Source organism: Dermacentor andersoni, chromosome 11 (assembly GCF_023375885.2).
Source record: "Dermacentor andersoni chromosome 11, qqDerAnde1_hic_scaffold, whole genome shotgun sequence".
In the NCBI taxonomy this organism is placed as follows: Eukaryota; Metazoa; Arthropoda; class Arachnida; order Ixodida; family Ixodidae; genus Dermacentor; species Dermacentor andersoni.
The window spans coordinates 4841574-4861375 of NC_092824.1; the positions used below are offsets into that span (position 1 = coordinate 4841574).

Below are 19802 nucleotides of genomic sequence, written 5' to 3' on the forward strand. Positions count from 1 at the left end.
TTATTACAGCGCAAATCAAATGTAAAAATGTTTAAGTAACACAATTTCGCTAACCAACTTTTTAACTAATTATTTTAGCACAAATATTGAAAGCTACAAATCGAAGCCAGTGATTTCACAAAGCAGATTCATTTCGAACGAATTTGGAACACCACTTTTATGATATGCGCTGCCGAACTGGCAATAAAAGTACTTGGTGTTCAACGTAACTTTTCTTTAACAAAACAAGTTGTTAGGTTTTTATGAACTGAAGCTCAAAAATAACTGGGGCAGCAATGCATTTAGTCGCTACCCTTGGGAACGCAAATGTCGAAAGTTAGGTCATTTTTATCATTTTTTCAATGTGAATTCTTTAGAAAACATCCACTGCTTACACCGTGGAATGTTATAAACAAAAACATAGCGTTAGCTGGTTACCTACAAGTGCATTCCGATCTTACGGCTTTCTTTGATCAGTATCTAACGAAAACACACACCTACAACACCCGGCACATATGTTACAATAAGGAAAAAAATACGTACGAACTACGGCACCCAGAAACTTAGCTACAGATTTCCAGTTTTTTAAACGATCACCATCCTGCTGTAAATATTATCCAGGAAAGTAAATCATTCAAAGCGTTCAAAACTAACATCACTATGTATGTATTGTCACTGCAGGCATGGCCACTCCCTTTGTTTTTGTTTCTCTGTTGTTTCTTACAGCTTTTTCCCATTTGTACATAAATGTTCAATATTGACGCTAACCCTTCCAATAACCAATATAACCGTTCTGCATCCGCTGGTTCCCGATCGCTATCGCGGTGCAGTCTTCGAAGACATTGAAGACTGGCTGGACAAGTATGAACGGTCGCACAGATTAATCAGTGGACTGAGCAGCAAAGGCTCTCCCACGTCTATTTCGCCCTTGACGACAGTGGCCGTACTTGGTTCGAGAACCGCGAGGGTAGTCTCACGAGCTGGCATGACTTTCGGCAAAGGGTCACGGATACTTTTGCGAGTGCCGACCGAGGCGATCGCGCCCAGCAAATGACGGAGCTACGCGTGCAACAACCTAATGAGTCGGTCACAATGTTCGCCGAGGACATGGCCCGCCTCTTTCGTAGAGCCGACCCGAACAAGACCGAAGATAGGAAGTTGCGCTACCTCATGCGAGGTGTTAAAGAGCAATTGTTCACGGGGCTTGTGCCCAATCCGCCAGTCACTGTCGCTGAGTTTATCAAAGAGGCTACGACTATTGAGCGGGCCCTTCATCAAAGATGCAGGCAATACGATCGACAGTCCACCAGCAGTACAATCAATGCCGCCGCAGTGACTGCCGAGTATCAGAACTCCTTGCGTGAGTTGGTCAGAGAGCTCAATAGAGAGGAAATTCAAAAGATTCTAACACCGACACTAGATAGACCCGTCGCGTCAATCGCCGAAGCGGTGCGTGATGAAATCCGGCAGGCGTTCTCGGTAACCAATCTTCAAGACCACCAGCGACCCCTGAGTTACGCCGCCGCTGTCCGATGTCCGCCACCGGTTGCAACCACATCGCCGTACCCTCAGCCTCCGACAGCCGCTCCTTGGTCGCCACCGCAAGAGGAGGCTTCGAAGCGCGCAGCCGTTATGCCACTTCGGTCATACCGCCAGCCGTCGTTCGCCGCGTCTTGGTCACCACCGCAAAACGAAGCTGCGGGACGGCCGCAACTTTGGAGAACCCACGTATGGCGCACTGTCGGTAGGCGTCCACTCTGTTTTCACTGCCGAACGCCGGCCATATTTCGCGTCATTGCTGGCATCGTGACACATCATTTTCACCTCTTCGTCCGTGGTCCTATGGTCGACGTGCAAATGACGACGCCATGCTACGGCGCGACGACGCTGCTTTTCAGGGACGCCCAGTAGCGCACCCGAGTGAAGAATCCGTGACCAATGATCGGTCCGATTTCGGCCGTCGGTCGCGCTCTCCAACCCCTCCACGTCAGATGGCTTCATCTACTGGACGTGCTTTCGCGGAGCTCCGAGGACGAAGGTCGCCCAGCCCCCGTCGGGGAAACTGAAGGCGGCGACCTCTGGGGGCAAGGTTGCAGGCCCGTCGCAAGACACCGAAAAGCCCCCAACATTCTCGCTGCAGAACGACGTGAAGCCGATAAACAATGAAGAAATTGTGAGCGCCGACATTGATGTTTTCGTGGATGGGCAGCCGGTGACAGCGTTAGTCGACACTGGTGCCGACTTCTCTATAATGAGTCAGGAACTCGTCCTCCGACTGAAGAAAGTAAGGACGCCATGGACGGGACGTCACATAAGGACGGCAGGCTACCAATTACTGATGCCTACTGGAAGATGTACTTCTAGAATTAATATCTGGGATTCTTCTTTCGTGGCCGCTTTCATCGTTCTGCCTGTGTGCTGTAAAGATTTGATTATTGGAATGGATTTTCTGAAAGAATATGGCGCCGTAATTAACATCCCGGACCGCATGGTGACGTTTTATAAGAGCTCCGGTTTAGTCCATTGCTTATCGCCGCAGCACAACTCCTTTCGTCTAACAGAAGACGACGTCGCCATCCCCCCTCGATCGTGTGCTCTTGTTTCGGTAGCATGTGACATACCGTTTTGTTGCGAAGGAGTTGCAAACAAAATAACCACATTGTTGTTTACTCACGGTATCTCGGTCGCACGAGGAATCGTGAATGTCACCGACGGGCGCACAAACCTGTTGCTAACAAATTTTACCACTGAGCGACGGCACCTTCCCAAGGGCACGGCTGTGGCTTATTTTGACGCCGTTGCGGATGTTCGTGGCTAATGTTCAGTACTGAAAGAAGTGCCTACGCAAGACCCAGCTCCTGTACTTGACGTCAGCACTGCTTTGTCGCAGCACGAACGAGAGCGCCTTCTTACGCTATTGGCCAAGTTCAACGACTGCTTTGCGTCGACGTCCAGCGTCGGTAGGAGGCCTCTAACAAAGCACCGAATAATTACGGACGATACGGCAAGACCAATTCACCAAAATCCATATCGTGTGGCTCCTAGAGAACGAGACGTGATCCAACCATCAATGAGTCCCTTGGAATATCCTGTAGTTCTGGTCAAGAAAGAAGACGGCAGCTTGCATTTCTGTGGGGACTACTGAAAGCTAAATGAGGTGACAAAGAAAGACGTATACCCGCTTGCCCGTATAGATGATTCATTCGACAGGCTTCGACAGGCACGTTCCTTCTCTTCAATGGAGTTAAAAAGCGGATACTGGCAATTCGAAGTAGACCAGAAAGACCGCGAAAAAACTGCTTTCGTGACGCCAGATGGCCTATACGAATTTAAAGTCTTGCCTTTGGGCTTGTGTTCTGCCCCTACTACGTTCCAACGCCTCATGGATACTATACTTTCGGGTCTGAAGTGGAAAACCTGCTTAGTGTATCTCGACGACGTCATCGTGTTCTCCGCAACGTTTGAAGAGCACCTCGAACGGCTTGAAGCGGTTCTGCAGTCCATACGGTCCGCCGGCCTCACCCTGAAGCTGCAGAAGTGCCACTCTGGCTTCCCGGAACTGCAGTTTCTCGCTCACGTCGTCAGCCACGCAGGTGTCTGGCCGGATCCTGAAAAAATTACAGCCGTCGCACAGTTTCCCGTACCATCCGATAAAAAGGCTGTCTGGCGCTTCCTCGGCCTCTGTGCCTATTACCGGCGGTTTATTGCAGACATTGCGCGCATTGCATCGCCGTTAACTCGCCGGACGAGAGACGACGTTGCTTTTGTATGGGGCGACGAAGAGCAAGGTGCATTCAACGACTTGCGCCAACGTCTCCAGACACCTCCAGTGCTTGCTCACTTTGATGAGACCGCTGCTGCATTGCTCCACACTGATGCCAGCATTGTTGGCTTGGGAGCTGTTCTTGTGCAGCGACAAAAAGACACAGAAAGAGTGCTTGCCTATGCAAGTAGAACACTCTCACGTACAGAGGCTAATTACTCCACATCTGAGAAAGAATGCCTCGCCGTGGTATGGGCGTTATGAAATTTCGCCCATATTTGTATGGCCGCCACTTCACAGTTATCAGCGACCACCATTCACTCTGTTGGTTGACAAACCTTAAAGGGACACTAAAGTGAAAAATGATTTCTTCTGCATCAGTAAATTACCTTTCTACAACACCAAAAACACCACTCTTACAACGACAAGACGTTTGGTAAGCCAGAAAAAGCGCAAGAACGAAATGCGAGTGGCGACGCCTACTCAAGTTCTCGCACCTGGTGTCTGTGACGTCATGGATTTTTATGGCATCTTCTAGGGCCTACTAATTATGTATAGCGGTACAGATTGACTACATTGTGTTCTAAAGGAACCATATATTAAACATGGCAAGTTTCGGGAACCTTTGCTCAGCCAACGCGGCCAGAATGCGAAAACATACTTTGGAATCCCTGACGTCACGTTGACGTACCGGCGCTGGGATTTCGGCGCGAAATTCAAATACTGATACTTGGACTTTCATTTTCTCATCTAATAACCAAACTATCTTTTTGAAATGACTGCCTGCAGAGTTCTTAAACAATGTTTCATTAGTCTAAACTGATTTATTGTTTCCCTTTAGTGTCCCTTTAAAGATCCTTCTGGACGACTGGCGCGTTGGAGCCTAAGGCTGCACGAGTTTGACGTGACTGTCACGTACAAGTCGGGGAAACGACATACGGATGCTGACTGCTTGTCCCGATCGCCGATAGAGTCAGCTGCTCCGCCCGAAGAAGAAGACTCAGCATTTCTTTGTGTTGTGGACATATCCGCCATCGCGCAAAAACAACGGCACGACCCTGAGTTGCTTGAAGTAATCAATTACTTGGAGGGAAGATCTGCGAAACGGCCTAGAGTTGTCGCAAGAGGACTGTTGTCATTTTGTTTACGGGCCAAGGTCCTTCACAAAAAAAAATACTTTTCTTTGACCGGGCCCCCATATCTGCTCGTCATCCCTGCAGCTCTGCGAACGGAAGTACTTCAAGCTTGCCACAACAAGGTGGCTTCTCGTCACTTAGGCTACACGCAAACATTAATCACTGTGCAGCAAAGGTGCTACTCGCCGAGTCTTACCACCGCCGTGAAACACCACGTTCGCACTTGTCTCAACTGCCAGAGGCGCAAGCCGCTTCCGACGAAACCAGCTGGCCTCCTACCACCCGTCCAGGTTCTTCGAAGACCATTTGATCAAATTGGAATGGATATTTTGAGCTCATTTCCTACTTCTACTGCAGGGAATCGCTTTGCTAACGTCGCAACAGAATATCTCACACGCTACGCTGAAAGCGCGCTCAGCGCGCTTTTTCATTGAGCATGTGGTGTTGCGACACGGCGCGCCAAACGTCGTAATAACAGACCGAGGAACCGCATTTACGGCGGAAGTCTTAGATCACGCCTTGCTACTAAGTGGAACGGCCCATCGGAAGTCAACCGCCTACCATCCACAAACCAATGGATTAACATAGTGCCTAAAGTAAACCATTGAAGACATGCTATCAATGTACGTGGATGTTGAAGATTGGTACGACATCCTACCTTATATCACCTTTGCCTATAACACGGCGATACAAGAGACGACGCGCATGACACCGTTCACCCTTGTTCACGGATGGGATGTACGAACGATGCTGGATGCGATGCTTCTACACGACTTCGACGACACTGATAAGGACGCCGATGTGTTTGCGCAACGCGCAGAAGAAGCTCGGCAGCTCGCGCGCTTGCGGATCTGCCAGCAGCAAGACTACGACTCAGGCCGCTACGATCTTCACCGTAGAATAGTTACCTATGAAGTCGGCGACAAAGTATGGGTTTGGGCACCCGTGCGGAAACGAGGCCTCTGCGAGAAACTGTTAAGGCATTTCGCGTGCGATATGCGAAGGTTGTGGGTTCGGTTCCCACCTGCGGTAAGTTGTTTTTTCATCCACTTTAATTTCCATTAATTTATCGGTTCTTCATTCCATTTATTAAGCACAAGTAATTTCCCCTATGTTGTCCTTGGTGTCAGTGTTTGTTGGCTTCTCATGATATGACTAATAAGCAAACATGTTACATGAAGCTTCAGCTGTGACGGTGACTATGTGGTTAGGTGGTGTTGAGCGCGCCTTAGTGCATCCGTGGCTGAGGCTTCATAAGTGGACGTAAATCACGGGAGAGTCTGTGGCTGGCCAGTGCAGAAAGCCCGTGTTTGTTTGAATGCTTTATTCTCAACAGACCTAGTACAGAGCCTGCTTGAGGGGCAGAGGCTAAAGGCTTAAAATGCCTGACGAAGGCCTCTGACCCTTTACAGTTTGGCAAGCGGTTTTAGGCAAAGATTACAGTCACGCTTTCATCACAGAACAAGTGAACAAAAAACACGGAAAAAACACATAGAATATAACCATTTTACACTTTTATAAGAACAGTATCAATTTCTATATTACTTACATAATGTATGAAGTACATATATACATTAAACATACATTTCACGTGCGCGTTTTTATTATGTAACTATATTCATAGAACATCAGAAGATGTTTGTATACACACATACACAGTGCACGCGTTTGTATATCTACACACACCAAAAAATCAAATAGTAAGAACCACAGCAAACATTATTGCTGAGAGTATTTTAATTCAGAAATGATTATTACATTTTTATTGTTATTTTTGAAAATATATATAGTGGTACTGAAATTCAATTGTTCTTTGACCTTATCTAATACAGCAGCTACCTGATATTCCATTTTCTGTCGTCCGTATTCAGTTCGTATTTTGGGAGTGGGTCGTTTCTGGAATCTTAGACAATAGCTAGGAATCATTTCATCTTTTGTGTAGAGTTTGTTTTTGTGTATTAATTGCCATAGCTTGAAATAATAGAACTGGTCTGCCCGCAGTATACCATGTTTTATAAATTAAGGAGCCGTTCCTAAATCTTGTACTTTACCATAGTAATTTCCAAAAGACCGTAAAATCTTTTTTTGAAGTATTACAAGCTTGTTGTAATTTGTTTTTGTAGTGGTACCCCCCAGGCAAGAAAACCATATGTAAGTTTGGAATAGAAAAGAGAATAATAAAGAGTTCGCTTTAGCCAGAGTGGTATAAGATGGCTTATCCTGTACAAACATCCAACTGTACGTGCTAAATCTGAAATGAGATAATTTATATGTGGAGACCAACTTAGTTTGTCTTGAAACCATAGCCGGAGAAATTTTTTTTCAACATGTTTAATTAGGCTGTCTTCAAATTTTAGCATTACGTTTCTGTACAATGGTTCGTTGGTAGGTCGAAATATCATGTATGTAGTTTTGGAGGCATTTAATGTCAGCTTGTTCAGTTTTAGCCGTCTGGATCTATTCGCGGGACATGCCGCGCCGAGGTGTTTGATGAACAGCATGCGTGCTTACAAAGTTGCCCTAACGTTTTTCTGTGTTCATATAATTTTTAAGCTTATTTTTGGGTACGTTTTTGTTGTTGCTAGGTCATGATGTTTGTGGCTTGCGACGTACTGCTGTGGAAATCCGAACAGAAGCAAGGACGATTGAAGATCAAGAAATTCAATTCTGCAAGGTGTCACGTGTTTCGAAAAAAATAATTTTAACGTTAAAAATGTATATAAAGATCGTTTAGCGTCACTAGAGTGCAGAAAAGCACGCCCGCGTTGTCACTGGAACTGGGCATCTAATAGTAGTAATGAGATGAAAAAAAATTTCGCAGAAAAATAAGTACGTTCTCAGAACACAGGTTTGATTCTTGTCTCTTTCTTACAAATAGGAGGTGACAACCATTTTACTTGACTCTTACCGTAAGCTGGTAGACCTGCCTTACTTACTGTTGTGATCAGTTTGATTTGCCTTTTGTCATCTGTCTTACAATACAATTACTACAGTTAATAATTGTGAAACCGGCAACACGCTAGGTTTCTCTTTGTTCTCGAACATTGAGTATTGAACGCTTAGGATTAACTTGACGTGAACAAGTTAACGTGCCCTTCTGCACGTAACCCGAAATATGTAACGCTTATGAACACCCTCTTTTTTGTCGGCTTCCTTTCCCCGAACCTTGGTACGCAGCAGCATGAAACACAATGGAACGGTAGGTGTGAGCTCACAGCATTTTTAACCGATAATACGTGTTCCCTTAGGCGGTGATTAGCAGAGCGGCCGGTTTGGCCTATGTGAACATTGCCACAGCTCAACGGACACCCACCACGCAACGCGGAAGTGGCCTGGCGTGCTTCTCTTCGCACACAAGCGAGGTCTTTAGGGAAGAAATGCGGGCACAAAGCTTCGACACCGTGTTAGATGCCGAGAAAACCACTTGGGCGTCAGGCCTGCTTGCAACTTTTTTCAATTGGTGGGCAAGCTTATGCATGTAAGGGAGTACCAGTGGTCTCTTCTTCTGCATGACATTACGCTTTCTGCTGCATCCTTTTAACTTCCGGGGCAAAGCTTCCGTCACACCGCTTGAAATCGTAGAAGGGAAGGCGGATGCAACGAGTCTCGAGATACGCAAATGGAAAGTGTGGTTCATAGTGCCCTTATACGACTTGATTAAAGCAGGCTGGATACAAAGCGTCGCCATACTTCTTTACACCGTTTTAGATTGAGCAGAATCATAAGGCAGGAGGTCCTTACAGGCACGGGGGTTGTGCATTGTACAACACGAATCTGTAGCATTTAGTAGCAATTTAATGTCTAAAAACTGCGTATAATTGTCTTGAGTTTTGGAATGTAACAGCCCCAACGGACAAGGAATTAGGCAAAGATGAATGCGACAGTGGCGTTGACTCACAATTATGCCTCCTCAGTATACCGTGTAAGAGTAATCGAATATTGTTTGAAGAAAGGTATTGTGCCCCATGATGTCTTGTTTCGTTTTGGCAATGTGCACTCCTCGTTTGGCCATATCAAACGTATCTGGCAGATCATGAAGTGCGAACTTTGGTGACAAGTACGTTTGCGTTTGTGCAAGGATTAGTTGTACGCCTTCTGCTATTCGTGTTTTCCGGAGTGGGTGGCTGTTTTGCAGTTATGTCCTTCCATCGCTTGGCAGCTGAAACGACGGAGTACTGGTGGCGTTGGATCCTGCGTCGACTTCCGAAGTGCCCGCTTAAGCTGCGTTGGATGCCTCCCAATGTGCACATTCTCTGAAATGTTTGCATTGCTGATAATATGTCCTCCATTCTGAAGAAAGGGCCAAAGTTTTGCCTTAACCGCAAGGTTCCAGAACATGAACTTCTGGCTCTGAACTGTCGCGTCTTCTTGAGAGCTCAAGAACAGGACCATGAGCATTGCCTTCAGGAGGGTACTGACTCAATCCCGAGAAACCAGCACACAGTCAGAAAGAGGTTGTCCACGGAAAACGTTGCGGCCTTCTTCAAGGTAAACGAACTGTTTCTTTTGCAGTCTGACAAGGACGGTGCCTTCGTTTTATGACCTCGGTGCCTTTTCCTGCAGAAATCCTCCTGCGCTACTAAGAACGTTGTTCCTTCAATAGCAAAGGCTGCCAAGGTAACAATTCGTGGTGTGTCTATGCAAGGAACTAAATTTAGCAAAGCTGGCAACATCTATTAGTGGTTGCAAAGGAATTACCCTATAAGTGTTTTTCACCGTAAATATACATAATTCGGAGAGGCCGTTTAGGTCTATTGTGACAGAGAAGGGTACATGGTAGCTTCAGGTTAGTCGCTGCTTGTTTAGAGGGCAACTCCGACGATTTGTCAATGTCAACGGATGTCGATGGAATTCTATGGGTGCATTCCTCTTCACACTTCTGCAATGTTCTCAAAAAAGCAGGTTTGAGAGTATCACCGATTTTTTTGACAAATCAATTTAATTGCCTCGAACACTCTACCTTACCTCTTCCACAGCTACAGGCCACATTGTGTATAATGTCAGGGGCGTTTTACGCAAAGGATGCCGGAATCATCCAGACGACCGTGAGGAGAGCGCGGAGGAGTCGATGATTGTGAGCTAGTGCTTGGCGGGAGAAGTTCCTGTCGCGAGGAGTTGCGTTCCCTGTGAACGGGCCAGTGATGGGGGTTGGCAAGTGGTGTTGGCTGCACGAACGTCAACCCTCGCCATCCACACATAGTTTGTGCTGATGGCGATTGCGTTCCGCCGAGGTTAAGCCTATCACAGCCGCCGAGTTCGTGCGCCTACTGCTTGCGGATGTCAGTAATTGACCTGAAGCTAATTAAGCCATTAGGATGAAGAAAACCACTGTATTTTAGTTTTGATCATATGGAGTTGAAATAAACCATACCTCATTTCGTACAGTGCGCACGCAAAAAGCTAGAAGCGACGACACGGCCCGCGTGGGTTCGAATCCCATCGTCGTCGCCACGTGTTACGTTTCGCGCCAGGTGTGCCGAAAGGATCAGACAAGCTCCGGGTGAACGACGTTTATTAACGCATGCTTGTGGGTTGAGGCTCGGCAAGAAAGAGGGGGCCGCTAGCAAGGGGCACTGTGCTTTTAACACTTAGTGGCGCATGCGCACTTCGCAGAGTGCCCTTATCAACATGAGCACCAGCCGACAAAACACCACCTCCCCTTTCAATGGAGCACACAGTCATTCAGAGTCCAGCTTAGAATCTATCTGGTGGGCGACGATTTCGCATGGGGTAGCATCTTGCCTCGTCGGGTGCTGGTGTTGCCTGTTGCGCAACCGCAGTTACCATGGGTGGTTGTGGACTGGAAGGAACTGGTGCGCCGGCAGTCTCGGCATAAACAAGGAACTCGCTGGTCGTAACTTCGCCAGCTGTTCCATGCCTAGGGGTAACGTCCTCTGCAGGCCTCTGTAGCAGCTGATCCTGGTGACGACGCCAGGTGAAGCTGCCCCTCGGGGTGGTTGCACGTACTTGGAAAGAGACAGGTCCTGTTTGAGCAACAATCACAGCGGGAGCCCACTTTGGTTTTCCAGAATAATTACGTGCTAACAAGCTGTCGCCTACCAAGAAGTGACGTTCGCGACGCGGACGACTTAGTGCCCGAGTGCACTGTCTGTGTGCTACTCTTTCCCCCACGGAAGGCTTTAGAGCATCTAGCCGACTGCGTAAGCGTCGTCCTAGGAGCAATGCCGCTCGTGATTCACGAGCCGTCGCATGTGGCGTGTTGCGATACGACAGCAAAAATTTATGCAGCTTTACCTCCAGTGTTTCTCCCGTACCGTCTTTGCGCAGCGCATTCTTTAAGGTCTGGATGAAACGCTTTGCCAACCCACTGGAGCTGGGGTGGTATAGGGAGCCGTGAGGACGTGCCACGCTCCCATTGCCTGCACGAAGTGATTGAACTCCTGCGAAACAAACTGAGGTCCATTATCGGAAACAATTGTTTCAGGGAAACAAAAACGTGCGAAGAGCTCGGTCAAACAATGAATCGTGCTTTCCGTAGTTGTCGATCTCATTTCGAAAACCTCTGGCCATTTAGAATGTTCGTCGACCACCACTAAAAGCATGGTATTCTGAAAAGGTCCCGCAAAGTCTACGTGAACACGCTGCCACGGTGAAGTCGGCCATGACCACGGGTGAAGAGGTGCGTTGATTGGAGCGTTACGTTGCTCTTGACAACTAGCGCAGCTTCTGATACAAAGTGCGAGGTCCGCCTCAAGAGTTGGCCACCACACGTAGCTGCGTGCTAGTTCTTTGCTGCGCACGATGCCGGGATGGCCGTCATGGAGTTCGTCCAGAACGAACCCTTGCAGCTTTGCAGGCATGGCTATAGTCTTGCGCCCAGCATGACGCATCCCTGATGCACCGTCAGTTCGCTGCATCTGCGAAAAAAGGCTTCAACTGTTCATCCTTGATCGACGCGGGCCATTCCACATTTGTGAATTCCTTCACTTGACGAAAAATTCGGTCTTTACATGTGGCAGCCGCGATATCTCGACTAGAAACAGGCAACGAGTCCAATCGCAACGAATAAAATATTTCTTCTGTTTCTTTGATTCCGCTTCAAGATCTGGCAGCGGCAGACGCGAGCAGAAATAGGCTTCCGCGTTCTCGCTCGATTTCTTGAATATAAGATTGTAGGAGTAGGCTGCCAACGTAATGGCCCAGCGTTGCAAACGAGCAGCCGCGATGGTGGGAATCCCGGTTGTCGGGCCCAATATTGATTGAAGAGGCTTGTGATCTGTGACCAATGTGAATGAGCGCCCATAAAGATGGAAGTGGAACTTCTTTACACCGAAAATGATGCCTAACGCTTCTTTCTCCAGTTGACTGTATTTTCCGCTTCAGATAGCGTTCTTGAAGCTTAAGCAATGGGCCGTGCCCTTCCGTCATCGTAGCCATGAAATAGGACTGTTCCTACACCATACTGAGACGCGTCACATAACAGCCTAAGTTGTCTTTCAGGGTCATAGTGTGCGAGCGTAGGTGGTTGTGGCAATAGCGCTTTCACTTGGTTGAACGTTTTTCTAGCACGCTCGTCCCAGTGCCACGCTACCTTTTTTTTGCAGAAGTCTGAAAAATGGTTGAGCTATCGTTGCTAACTGGGGTACGAACTTGCTGTAATAGTTAACAACGCCCAACAAAGACTGAAGCTGCTTCTTTGATTTCGGCTCTGGTGCCTGGAGAAGTGCGTCAACTTTATCTGACAATGGGGAAATGCCTTCAGCGCTGATTTTGTGCTCAAGGCAGTGAAGTTCGCTTTGAAAAAACGAGCACATCTCTTTCTTTACCCTGACACCTCGGTTTTGAAGACGCTCCAGCAGCGTGTCGAGATTAGCTAAGTGGTCTTGTAGTGTTTTCCCAGTTACCAAAATATCACCTAGATAGCAGCAAACACCCTTGAGGTCCTTCAACATCATGTCCATTATCTTTTGGAAAATCCCCAGCGCGGAAGCGATTCCAAAAGGTAATCGGTTGACGACAAACAATCCCTTGTGCGTGTTCAAGGCTAGGTATTGCTTTGAGGCATCAGACATGACCACTTGCTTATAAGCGCGGTTCAGGTCGATCTTTGAAAAATGTGCGCCTCCTGACAGAACCGCGAATAAATCATCGACCTTCGGCAACGGGTAACATGTGACGTGAAGGCACGGATTCACTGTCACCTTATAATCGCCACAGCGGCGTATGCCACCGTCTTTCTTGATGACGGGTACCACTGGCGTTGCGTAATCTGATGTGGCAACGGCTGTTATGATGCCTATTTTTTCCAATTTCGAAAGTTCAAGCTCAACCGCCTTTTGCAGTGCGAACGGCACGTTTCTTGCTTTGAGAAACTTCGGTGCCTGATTAGGCTTGAAATACAGCTCGGCCCTTTCTTCTGTAATCATGCCTAACTCATCTTTAAAAGGAGAGTCGTACTTTACGATCAAAGCGTGCAGCCTTTCCTCTAAACGACAAGAAAAAGGCAGCTCTAACCTTGGCAGATGGTGGACATTCCAGATTTATCTCCACTCCAGCCTAATTGCCCGAAGCCATTCCCGACCCAGCAACGGCGGCCCCTCCTTGCCGACGACGTATAGGGGAAGGCTCGCCGTGTTGCCACCGTGCTTCTTGACTTGTAGGATGCCTTTAGGGATCACCAGGGCTCCTGTATAAGTGCGGAGCTTCACTTCTGTTGGGTTGAGAAATTGGCGGTATTGTTTGAAAGGCATGACTGTGACTGCGGCACCTGTATCTAGCTCCATAGGAAATGTCACATCATTTACTTTCATCGGTACCACGATGGGCTCAATACTGGAAGCACATACGCCCTTTACGGCTACCACTTCCGAGCGGGATACCACCGATAACGGTTTTACAGTGTCCTTGATGGGGCGTTTCCCATGCGACGTGCCGGAGGTGCTACGGCAAACTCGTTGCAGGTGCCCCCTTTTTGTTGCACTTATAGCATTTGTCATTTACGTGGGGACACGCTTTGCCGGAATGTTTCGGCGACCCGCAACGAAAACATACCTGCGACTGGACACTCGAAGTCGCCTGTACCTTATGCAAGGGGTTGGCTGTAGACACACCTGTGCGGGCTTCCGCAGTGCTTTCCGTTGCCGCCTCCATAGCCACAGAGCACTCTACCGCTCTCTGAAACGTAAGCTTGCTATCCTCCGTGAACAGCACTCGCTGTTTGTCCTCTCTTAAGCCGCACACGAAGCGATCCCGGAGGGATTCATCTAACGCGCTTCCAAAATCACAGGTTCGTGCTAGCTTCCGTAGCTCGGCAACGTAATCAGAAATGGACTCGCCTTCGACTTGCTGCCTCCTGTGGAACTTTGCTCACTCGCCAATGACCGATGGTTTCGGCGACAGATCGTCCCCCAGCGTCTTCTTTAGTACCTCGAAGCTCTTGGCTGAAAGCAGCTCCGGGGCTACCAGTGATTTCAGAAGACTGTAGGTACTGGGTGCTATGATTCTCAGGAATGCATGCGCGCTGTCACCTTCGGGAACGCGCTTGACGATTAGAAACGACGTCAGCCGTTCTTCGTCCGACGCCCAGTCATTCGTGGAAACGTCGAATGGTTCCATCTGGCCCAGTTGAGCAGCAAACTGCGTCGAACCTGCACTGGCTTCTTCGTTCATGATATCAGTCAGCGAAGAAAAGAAAAAGCAGCACTCTTCAATCGTCGATGCTGAACAGAGGCTGAATACCGAGAACACTTGCCTGCCTTGACGCTGCGCAACTCTTCAATATCCCATCTTCGTCGCCATGTGTTACGTTTTGCGCCAGGCGTGCCGAAAGGATCTGACAAGTTCCGGGTGAACGACGTTTATTAACCCATGCTTGTGGTTTAAGGCTCGGCAAGAAAGTGGGGGCCGCTAGCAAGGGGCACTCTGCTTTTAACACTTAGTGGCGCATGCGCACTTCGCAGAGTGCTCTTATCAAGATGAGCGCCAGCCGACACAACAATAAACATTTGTACGTTGTCGTTCTTGACGGCGGTCTGTCGCACTCGCCGGCGTTTCCCTAAATTAAATGTGACTACGTACATTGGTGTACTTTACATACTAATTGTTATGCTGACTCATTATTTAGCTTCCCAAATGCAGTGTTTGCCTCGTATCGAAAATGGGCAACAAGCGGAGGCTCCTACGATATAGCAGTGTAAACCGCCTCATTCAGCTGCCAACGCTGTCAATATTAGCATAGGTGTTTCCGTGCGAAAACTATGCGTTTTCTCAATGAACCATCATATGCGCACTGTCCTCATCTGTGTCTACTTCCCGGAACACATTGTGTGCATGAAGAGAATACTAACGATGATAAGTAGGCAGCATGACAACGCTCCCGTACTGCGGTCTCCCGCTCTCTGTTTTCGAAGGTGTGTCGGAGGTGTTACTGCATCGTTCTGAGTGAGAAATTGTCTGAGTCGCGCTCATATAAGCGCGACTCAGGGTGATGCAACGGTGTTTACATGCCGAAAATCTGCATGTTTTGATATACTCTGGCAGTAATTCATGTCACCGATGAGCGGCTAGGATTATATCTGAAGAGAACGACCAGCGGTCGCTGTACCTGCCGGTGCAATCAAATGCACCGGATCAGTGCTTATGATTGTTAGCTGCGCTCTTGCGGGTTACAAATGCGGAAAGTCGTGGTCCACAACTTATAGTGTGTACGTGAAGCACTTCCCTGAGAAGGAGTAAAACACCTAAAATAACAAGCAGCACGTATGAAATCAAAGGTTAGTGCTACACGTTGCAGCGCGATGTGTTGCGCATTCGTGCTGGCCCTCGTTTTGGCGGGTTGAAGGCGAAAGGCGATCCGTAGCTATTGAGCTCATCAGAATCAGAGCTGTACCGGTTTGACAGATCGGAAGAGGTGGTGCAGCTGACATTGTCACAAACGTGCGGCGTGGTCACGCATCCGCAGAGCGCCTGCTCCTCACCGGTTTTGTTCGGCATGCCTTGCGCGCCTTTGCCACTGGAGTAACAGCCGTGACGTCACACGAAGAGCTTCGTTCGGCTGCTCGGTCAGGTTATCGGTTCATTCTTGCGGCTTTTTGCTTATTTAAAATAATTTTGGATTTGAGGAACAATTCTACTACCAGACGCGTGTCAGGGGGTCTCAGGAACCTAAATATTTCATTAGCTTTACATAGGAAAAAAAATAACGCCGCAATTGCATTTGAAGCACTTAAACAAGCTTGACTAGGATAGCCCGGTTGTCTAAAAAAATTCAGGCGTGGTCCCGGAGTTTTTGAGCAGCGGAAGTACCTTCGGCTATGCTTTCAGTATTGATCTCGGGGATTTATTTTAAACTGTTCCCGACAATGAACCAGTTCTTTGCATTAGATAATGTATTAATAATAATGGAAGCACCGATTTTACCAGTTATTGCGGTTTGTCGATGGACAAGTTTTTTGACACGGCTTGAATTTTACCTAAGTAGCACAATTCTTTCTTTTAATGACTTGCTTTGTGTACAACGTAAGAGCATCTCTATTGAGTCTTTTGGAGTTGCTGTATTATGTAATATATTCCTTTTTTGTATTGACCAGGTGCTTGCCAGAAACCTCGACTCGGGTCTATTTCCTAGAACATTTAGGTATGTGGTCAATTTTCATGCATTTTTTAAAGAATTGTAACATCGTGACTGTCTGGGACAATGTGAGTCATGTACTATATGTTTTTAGACAGCATAGAAAACGTCGAACGTTACCCATGAACTACCTAAAGACAAATATTTGTAGTTTATAGACAACAATTTGCTACTAAATGCTCCACATTGGTATTGGATGTACAACCCTGTGCCTGTAAGGACCTCCTGCTTTATGATTCTGCTCAATCTAGAACCGCGAAAAGAAGTATTGCGACGCTTTGTATACGGTCCGATTCAATGAAGTCATATAAGGGCACTGTAAACGGCACTTTCCATTTGCATATCTCGAGACTGGTTCCAGCCACCTTCCCTTCTACGGTTTTAAGCAGTGCATCGGAAGCTTTTCTTCAGAAGTTAAAAGGCTGCAGCAGAAAGCGTGATGCCATGCAGAAGAAGAGACCACTGGCACTGCCTTACATGCATAAGGTTGCCCACCAATTGGAAAAAGTTGCAAACAGGTCTGACGTCCAGGTGATTTTCTCGGCCGCTAATAAGCTGTCGAAACTTCGTGCCCGCATTTCTTCCGAGAATACCAAGCCTGTGTGCGAAAAGAAGCACACGCAGGCCACTTGTGCGTTGCGTGGTGGGCATCGTATATAAGATTCCGTTGAACTGTGGCAATGTTTGCATAGGCCAAAAAGGCCGCTGTATTAATCAACGTCTAAGGGAACACGTATTATCGACTAAGAATGCTGTGGGCTCACACCTGTCGTTCCATTGTGCTTCATGCAGCGGCGCACCGCGATTTGGGGACACGTGCGTGATAAGAAGGAGCAGAGAAACACGTAAAGTGCTCGAAGCCTTTCATATTAAGAAGAAGGAAAATGACTACACCAGGGTGCCTTCAATATTGTTCTACAAGAGTGAATGTGCAGTTTTTGGTAGCGTTGCACTTTAGTTTGTTTGCGCGTGCTGTGCTCTCAGTGTGGGAATACCTGTGAAAAATTGATATATTTGGGCAGTGGCCTTGAAATAAACTAGTTGGAAGCCATGCGATCTATCCTGTCCCTCTTGTGTTTCCTGTCACATATTACCACGGGAATATGTCGTTAAAGTGCATTTTATTTTAGATTAGTTACGTGAGTAGGGTAACAGTAATGAGAACATGTGAATCGTAGGGCACGGTTTTGTATCGATTCAATAAGACCAGTTAGAACGTGTTCAGTAGGATCACAAACATAGCTTGAATATTCCAGTTTCTTGTAGGATTAGGGTTTGTAAGCTAGTAGCTATGCAGATGGGGAGGCCTGAGGTAACCTAAAGTTCCCTTTGCGTCGTTAGTAACTATGATGATGTACATTGTCCAAGTCATAGTCCTGGGATATACTATTGCATAGGTACTTTCTCAAGAATGTGAATTGATGTCGTTGTCATTATAGAGTATGTATATGTTGGGTACTTTTGCCGTTTATGAAAAGCAAGCAAATATATCTTGTTAGTATTCACAACCATTAATCAGTCACGATACCATTTACCTTATTTTAATAAATCTTTTTGGAGAGCCATGTTATCGGTTACGTCAATGATCAGGCGATAAATGACGCCATAATCTGTGAACAAGCGCATCCTTGAAGCAATAGTGATGGGTAGGCCGTTAATGTAAATTACAGAAATGAGTAGGCCAACTACAGTGCCTAATTGTCGCACGCCAGATAAAACGGAAGATCGATTTGGAGCATTATTAGCATGCACTTATTGCTGTTCATAAGTAGAGAAATCTTTAATGCTTCTAGGACAACGGGGTGTAGGTTAAGTTTTGCAAACTTGAATATTAAACGCTTATGTGGGACTTTGTCAAATGCTCTTTCCAAATCAATGACTAGGGCGTCAATGGGTATCTTTCGCTCAATGTCAGTATGAAAGTCGTGAATAATTAATTCTAAAATATTCTAATCAGATCAAAATTGTCAACCAGAAACGTGTGGGCCACAATGAAAAGTTCGCGATGCAGGTTTTTATTGCTCTATACGGGCTATATGAAGGTTTTGTCCAAGCTCGGCACTTTTCGCATGCTTTTGCGGGAAAGAAAATTTGATTTAGCACGTATTCAGCAACAGAAAGATGGGTCAGGAACTGTTCATGATGGCCTACAGTTTTCTCCTTTACGATTATGCTCTGATTTCAATATCAGAAAAGGCAATTAATGAATAATTATTATTTATGTAATTATGTAATTATAAATGAATAATTATGTAATTAGGCAATGCAAGAAAATTGCCTGATATGGCGTACCTGCGTCAGTCCGCTGCAAATGAAGAAGGCGCCCGTGGACGAGGTGGCCATGACGACGCTTCCGTCGGCGTCTGTTATCACGAGCGGCGACATGGAAGACGTGGGTCGTTTCTTGGGCCGGATGTAATTGGTGGCGCTGGACACGAGGCCGAAAGTGTTCGCCTTTCCAGGATTCGCGAAGTCGTCCATTTCGTTGTTGAGCAGCACGCCAGTGGATGGTGAGATGGCCAGTGCCCCAAAACTGCGCAGTAGAGTTGGGGATCGGTCAAAGATCTCATATTATTCCGAGAAGCACGCGTCAAGCAATGCTACAAAGAATTCATGCAGGTCATCCCGGCATGCGAAAATGCAAGGAAAGAGCCAGACGTCTCGTATTTTGGCCACGGCTCAACGCGGCGATCACTTCTATGGTGCAAATGTGTCCGACATGTCGCAAGTACGCTTACAAACAGCCGCAGGAACCTTCAAATGCGACCCGTTCCAGGTTGTGCATGGCATATAGTTTGTACTGATATTTTTTCATGTGCAGGAGACTAGTACATAGTTCTTGTTGCCTTATCAAACTTTCCAGAAGTCCTGAAACTGCCAGACGCGTCGGCGCGATCAACCATTGCAGCCCTCAGTGCTATCCGTGCAATTTTAGCGTGCCAGTTGAAGTATGTACTGATAATGATCCGCAATTTTCTAGCTATGAATATGCTCTATTTTCAAGGAAATTTGGCTGCACACACGTCACATCCAGCCCTCATTATCCGCAGTCTAACTGGCTTGCGGAAAAAGGTGTGCAGATTGTGAATCGCATCTTGAAGAAAACTGCAGATTGGGGTATGATTTCTGGTTGGGCCTGCTGGCTTACTGCACTACCCCACTGGAGAAGGGGCGATCCCCTGGTGAACTCCTGCAAGGAAGGCACCTTCGCGCCAACCTCCCGGACCTCAGTGCTGTGATTGCGACCGACATCAATAAGCACAGTGAAAAACAAGCTGGAAGACCTTTGCCTCCTCCCAAGGGAGTACCGTAGGGACGCTCAGGGATACTGCAT

General features: G+C 47.2%; 1 protein-coding gene across 1 annotated transcript in view; it reads right to left on the reverse strand.

Moving 5' to 3' along the window:
• Positions 1–19802, reverse strand: part of LOC126517641 (scoloptoxin SSD20-like) — a 52815-nt gene extending 33013 nt beyond the window's left edge. Inside the window, exons 1-2 of the mRNA XM_050167441.1 lie at positions 19798–19802; positions 18761–19001 (exon numbers count right to left, since the gene is read on the reverse strand). Of these exons, the coding sequence (XP_050023398.1) occupies positions 18761–19001; positions 19798–19802 (246 nt within the window). The remainder of the gene's footprint in view (positions 1–18760; positions 19002–19797) is intronic.